This window comes from Frankliniella occidentalis, unplaced genomic scaffold (assembly GCF_000697945.3).
Source record: "Frankliniella occidentalis isolate FOCC.00 unplaced genomic scaffold, Focc_3.1 Scaffold47, whole genome shotgun sequence".
In the NCBI taxonomy this organism is placed as follows: domain Eukaryota; kingdom Metazoa; phylum Arthropoda; class Insecta; order Thysanoptera; family Thripidae; genus Frankliniella; species Frankliniella occidentalis.
In genome coordinates, this window is record NW_026267177.1 from 1,670,470 (window position 1) to 1,677,331 (window position 6,862).

A 6,862-nucleotide genomic window follows, 5' to 3' on the forward strand; every position below is an offset into this window, starting at 1 on the left:
GGGTGGGAGGGAGGGAGGGGCCTCTTTAAGGCCGTGGCCTCAGACCAGTGCGAGCCTCAGGCCCCGCTCCGACCCCTTCTTGGTTGGAGCCATTCCAGGGAATCAATTAGAGCAATTAACACGCGACTTTATCGGGTTACGCTTTGCTAGCTCGGACCGTCTTCGGCATCCCAGCGGCGCGGGGGAACCTCCACCTCCTCATGGTCTAACGAGCTGATCGCGGAGCCCCCCCGGGCCCCGCGCTGCGCTCCTCCTCGCTGACTCACCTGCGACGAGAAGGAGTCCCAGATGGGCGCCGACTCGTTCTCGCTCTTGCCAAAGACCCAGCAGGAGGCCTCGGTGGCGTTGAGCAGCTGCTGGCTCGAGCACGAGCAGTACACGTTGAGGGTCCTGATGTGGAAGGAGTCGCACAGGTTCATGACCGCGCCGCGGCCGGGGGCGGCGGCCGCGGTGGGGGCGGCCGACGTGCCGCTCAACGACTTCCTCCGCTGCGACGACGAAGCGTCCTTGGGGTCCTTGGCGAGGGGGTCCTTGTCCTTGCTGCGCTTGGCGCCCGCCGCGCCCGCGTCCCCGATGAGCAGCAGCGTCGCGCACAGCAGCAGCGCACAGCCTGGCCGCGCCATGGCGGCCGTCCTGCAACACAAAAGCACTCCGTCAGCACGCCGTCAGCCACCAGTTGCTGGAGGCCAGGCCAGGCCCCTCTAGGCTAGGGGGGGACACGACAGTCCGGGCCGAGGAGCACCTGAGTGCTGGGCTGTGTCATTCCGCCCAGATGATCGGCACCGTCAGCTGGCTCGACATCAACGCGAGCGAGCGAGAGGGCCGCTATAGTGAGGCGCAGAGAGACAGAGAGAGAGGGGAGCAGCAGGGTAACATGCCGCGGCAGCCACCTGTGTGTGAGGTAGCTGTGTGTGCAAGTGCCCTGCTGGGTACGACACGGCCGGAGGAATGCGTGATGTGTATCGTGGTGCCCTGCCGGGCTGCTCCGCCCCGCGCCGCCCCGCGCCGCCCCGCGCCGCGCTCTGCACGGGCGCGCACATCGTGCTGCGGGGAACACGTCGCGCCGGGGCACCAGAGGGAGCGGGGAGCAGAGTCTTGTCGGGACCGACGACACTCGCACCTCGTCTTGTCAGTTTGTGGTCGTGGCGCGGCGTGGCGGAGACAACTTCGCACGCTCGGCAGTGACAGTGGCCAAGCCCCGACCAAACGAGCATGCTGCTGCTCCCCAGCGTCTCCAGCAGCGGCAAGCGAGAGCGCGGCGGCACACACATGGCATGGCAGGCGATCGCGAGCAGAAAAGCCGTTTATTCGCGAGTCGGTGCGCGACGTGGTACAAGGAGAGTCAGATTGGACAGAGACCAAAAAGAAAAGTGAACAAACATGCCATCTTTTGTAAGCGTGCGAGGAGGGGGTCTGGAGGTCACAGTGATACAGCATTCCGGTGGTCCAGATGAAATGAAGAAGGAATGCGGAGAATATTAAAGCGGAAGCCTATGGTTGATGAGACTTGAACAACCTGGATCGGGCAACATAAGACACCACATCTCACGTGATAAATTTAAATGCACTCGAAATCTTTGATTCCTACCGAAATACTCGCCGAAATATTAATGTAGTATGGTTCAGTTTAACTTATATAGGCCCCTGACCTAGCAACCACTGTCTCTGAAGCATTATTCTTTTCAGCTTTACTAAAATGTTATTAACAACTCTAAAGTCAAATATTCCGAAATAGTATTCACATCTGCTTGAAGTTAAGGGATGAAGGATCCAGCCAGGTCCAGCACAAACAGCACGTTCTCTCACGTACTGGCACACTAGAGCTAAAAGGAGAGCTCAGTCTCAGATCTAAACAAACGCGTTAGACACGGTCACGTTTCGCTTCCAAGTATGTTTGAGTGCGTGCGTCTGCTGTGTGCTGTGACCTGCAGACAGACGCGGAGCTGGCGAGTCAAACGACATACATGGGCACTTTTCATCTCCTCTCCTCCTCATACTGGATGGCGTCCGTGATGTTTCGCGTTTTCGAATCAGCAACACCAAATGCGCGTGTGTTAGTATGTGTCAGAGAGTCAGGGAGAGGGAGAGAGAGGTGGGGAACGTGTGTGTTTACGTGGACTCGCCGGGCGTGTTTGCAAGTGTGCCCGTGTGCTTGTGTTGCGGTATCGCGCCAGTGCGACGAGTCGAGCGCAGGACTCGCTGGTCGTTGGTGTTGCCATGACGACAGCGCGAAGGGCGGGCCGCACACGGACGGAACGAAACCTCAAACCAAACACATTTCAGGGTGCGGATCCCGACGACGACGACGCGGCTAACGTAAGTAAGTCTGGGGGAGACGGGGGCGGCTCTTCCCGGCAACGGCTGAAGGAAGGGTGGTGCAGCTAAGAATAGATAGACGGAAGTGCGTCAACGTTTTGGGCAGCTGGTGATGGCCGGTCCGGTCCGAGACCCCCTCCCCCTCCTTTTCCTGGACCCGCCCCTGGTCCATTGTCCCGCTGGTGGGGCCTAGCGCTCCGCGCTGCTCGCCCTCTGGCTTGCCGAGCCTCCGCACGCATGCCGGGCCCGCGCACCTCCCGACCAAGGCCTGCCGCATGCCCGCCAGGCCCGCCAGGCCCGGCAGCGACAAAGAAACGAAGCACGCGTAAATTTGCCTTCGGCCGAATAACAACCAGGACTAATCGCACCGTTCCTGAGGGAACCAAATAAAAAAGCCCGAGCTACCAGTGCAATCGAAAAGCCCCTTCCATGCCCAACATCTTTACTTTGCTATGCTATGCTGAATAAACTCTTGCGCCCGGGTAGGGTTTTGTCCTCCAGTGTCAGAGGGAGGCGGGGGCAGCGGGATTCCTGTGGCCAGCGGAGCAGGCCGCTGTGCGCCCTACAGTTACTGTCCGGGCGGCGCAAGACGTGTCGCGATACCAGGGCAAGAGCCGCCATGAGCCTCGCCATGAGCCGCCAAGCGCGCCGGCACAATGTTGTGCGCCACTGCGACATTCTTTAATCCTTTTTATTACGAGCACACATACCGTTCTATTTTTCATATTATGTCGTGTGCTTTTTTCAACAACGGTCGCGCAGGGGCACTAGCAGAGGCCGCTGGCCTTGCAGCAGCGCTTGCGCGCCCATATAGACGCAGCGACGCGCGGCGCTGGCTGGCGGATACGCAAACGTCACGGGCCCATGACAGGAGGCAGGCCAGAGCTGGGTGCGGGGCCCGGGAGGCGCACCAGGCCCAAGCCCCGGAGATGTATCGGCCCCGATAGCTCCCGTCCCCGACGACGCGTCCTCGGCATGCGATCGCACCATTCTGGCCCCCCGCGGAGCCGTGCGGTGAGAGAGCGCGCGCACGCCGCGCCGCGACTTGGGGTATGAGAAATTCATCCGGCGGCTGAACTCGACAACGGCGGCTGCCATTAAAACGTCGTTTGTCATCAGACCAAAGGCCCCTAATGGACTCTATATCTTGACGAGGCGCGCGAGCCTCTCTGTACCGCCGCGCACGAGTTTCAATTCGGGAACTCCGAGAAGCGAACGAACGCGCAAGGAAAAGAGGAAGGAGAAAGGAGAGGGGGGAGGGGGCTGCAGTACACACAGTCTGGGGGTGGGGGCGTCTGTAAGGAGCGACACGCTGCGGACGTAGCACTCGTATTGATTGAGCACGCGCACCCACACACACACACACACGCCAACACACACACACACACACACACACACACACACACACCTTTCTTTGAACTGTCCCGGGCCAGGCGGCACCACTGGCCGTCCGCCAGAGGCGGAATCACCAACGCACGACCAATCAGGAGGTGCAGAGCGACGGGCCCAACCCTGACCCCGGGCGCAGCTGGGCGCAGCTGGGCGCTGCAGCTGCAGCTCCGCGCGCCTGGGCCTCCCGTTCCAGGCCCCGCGGGGCGAGCGAGAGCGCGGCGCGGGCGCCGGGGCGGAGGCGCCACCAAGCTGTCGCCTGGCGCTCCGCCAGCCCGGCCCATACACCCCCAAGACACGCCGATTACGACTAAGCGCTACAAGTCCTCGCGTAGTCCTGTGTGGGGAACCTGGAGACTCCTAGGAGGGAGGACCCCGTAAGGCTTCCAGTAGGACACGAACAACCCATGAAAAAGGGTTTCTGCGCGTTGTACATCAGACCGACATCGTTGACGACGACGAGTCTCTTTTACAGAACCCCTGCCCACTAATTTTGGCACAGTGTCCTCTCATTCCATCCCTCTGATTATTGATTATCTCCTTCATCCTCATCGAGATGGTTCACTCGTTCGCTTTACAAAACCAATGGCACGGCGGTAATCCAATTACATCAGTCCCATAATATTAAATACGAAAACTCTATTTTCCGCCTCCGTTTTCCGACGGGGCAAACAGGGCCGCCCTTTCAGTGGTGATCTGGCAGACGGGCGTAAGTCAAAAAAAAAGTAGTCGATTTTTTTTGCGGTCGAGTTTCATAATATATAGTTTTTATTTCAACGATTATATACCTTCAAACAAAAAAGTTGCTTCTTTTGGACTTACGTCCTTCTACCTCACCACCAGTGCTTTGTGACGCACCAAGTGCGCGTAATTTCTCGCCGTGTATATCGCTTTCGTCCACACCTCTTCTGCTGCCCCCGGGTCTTGTTGTTCACGCCCTAATCTGCTGCGATGATCCACACGCTTGCTTGCGCGCTCGTTCTCTCTCTCTCTCTCTCTCTCTCTCTTTCTCTCTCTCTCTCTCTCACACACACACACACATAGAGGCAAGCACGCACGGCGGGCAGGATGGGGGGGGGGGGCACATCTCCGCAGTGCTCGGGTTCCACCTGCATCTCCGCCCCGCCGCTGCGAGATACGAGATGATTTACTGGAGAACACGCCGGCGCGCTGCTGGTTAGGCCCCTATGGTATGGCGCGGCCCCGCAGGCCCCCCGCAGCCAGCCGGCCGGGTACGGTGACCAACGGCGGCGCGGCGGCGGCGGCTGTACCCTGGCAAGTCGCGCCCGGTGTAAATGAGCGCGATGATAAAAACGGGACGCAACCAATTCGGTCCTAGAAGAGTGCTTTTTATTTCCCCTCCTCGCCCAATCTCTGCGTCCTCATCAACGATGCGAGTATAGAACTGGGGCGCCTTGGCCCCGCGGCAGACTCGGCCGCTCAGCGCGCACACACGCACGGGCACGCACACACACGAACACGCAGAAGCATTCAAGGTGCAGGAGGACGCCGGCGTGCGGCCGCATCAGATGGGCCGCCAGCGGCAGTCTCACAGACCCGCCTCCACGCCACGCCACGCCGCGCCATGCTCCCCGGTGCTCCGCAGCAGCTCCCGCCGACACCTCCGGACACCTCCGCACACCTCCTAATGGGCTCCTCGCACGCCCGCCCGGCCCGCACCCGGTACCCGGGCCGTGTCACCGCGCGGGAGATGCTGGAGATGGGCTGCAGCAGCAGCAACAGCAGCAGCAGGGCTCGGACATGCACCAGTCAGAACGGCGGTAAACACACACACACACGAGGCGTCCGGCTCGGCAGCAGCCGCTCTCAGGTTCCGCAGGCTCACCACGACAATCAGCCAGCGCTTTAAAACCCTCGTTGAAGTTGAAGAAGTCTCCTGCTCGTGTGCTCGCCTCGGCACTTTTCTCTCGACGCAGACTCGCTTCCTCCCGTCTGCTCGCCTCGCGTCGCCTCGCGTCGCCTCGCGTCGCCTCGCGTCCGCTCCTCCAAGAGGACGCGACACACGAGACGACGGCACGACCGGACTATGGCCGCCGCCGGGTGAATGCGCTGAGCGAACCCCGATCGTGGACACTGATTAGGCTCGCGAGTGTGAGAGCGAGCGAGTTAGAGCGAGCAAGCGTCTCGCGCGCCCCTCTCTCTCTCTCGCTCTCTGATACTGACGAGTCCTGTGCGCGGAGCGAAGAGAACGCGAGGCTGAAAAATAATTACAATAATGGCGCGACGACACCTGAGCGCAGCCATGCAGCAGCCGTGCAGCGGCCGGGTGACGTATCAGCATCGGGCCATCGCCGCCGTCGGGACGGATAGCGAGGGGTGCGCGGGAGACGAGAGGGTGCGCCGTTGCACCGAAGACCCTCCGCGGCGGCGGCGGCGTCCGCCTGTCCCCGGATGACAAGGGCCCGGGGCCGCAGGCAATTTAGTCGATGTACCGTCACTAAAGGGACACGACGCACTACACATGAAATCATCACGCCCGAAGGGAGAAAAATTGATGTGGAGTGGAGCGCAGGAGGGGCGCGCGGCGGAGGACCTCCACAGTCATCCTTGGGGGCCTTTGGCGAGGCGGGGTGGGTGTGAGGGAGCGAAGGAGGGAGGAGTGAGAGAGGGCGACCAGAGAGGCGGCCGTCATGTAGCGGTGGCCGCCCGGCCCGCCCGGCCCCGACCCGCGCGCGGCCGCGAGAAGTGTCGAGCTTTGACAGCGGAAAGAAAATCCGTCATTTCAGGCAAAATTGAATTCGAAGGGGAGCCGAGGACGAAGGGGGACCGAGGGTGAAGGTGTATAGGAGATAAAGCGAAACGCCAGAGTCGCGCGACGCCGCCGCGCGTCAAGCCCCCGTCCCTCCCCTCCCTGCTGCTAGCGGGCCATGGCTCGGCCCAGTCAGATCCGCCCCAGAGAGACCGTGGCACAATATCCCCTGGTTATTGGAAGTTGTTGTTCCTGTGAGCCGGACCCCACTGCCAAGCGCGCCAGCAGTGTCAAGTCCCGCCTGGCCCCGTGCCAGTGACACTGATTCCATAGCGGGGAACTTAGGCCCCTCCTCGCTCGCCTCGGGTGGACTGTCCACCCGGACTCCTCCTCCTCCTTCACCACCACACCTTTCACCCCAAGCACATCCACTTCCAGCCCAAGTTG

At 61.2% G+C, this 6,862-nt stretch overlaps 1 protein-coding gene across 2 annotated transcripts in view; it reads right to left on the reverse strand.

The window, feature by feature from the left end:
* Positions 1-6,862, reverse strand: part of LOC113207890 (connectin) — a 277,611-nt gene that overhangs the window by 124,011 nt on the left and 146,738 nt on the right. For both annotated transcript variants that reach the window (XM_052267153.1, XM_026424633.2), the window contains exon 2: positions 267-633. In XM_052267153.1, coding sequence (XP_052123113.1) covers positions 267-623 — 357 coding nt within the window. In that variant the 5' untranslated portion in view covers positions 624-633. The remainder of the gene's footprint in view (positions 1-266; positions 634-6,862) is intronic.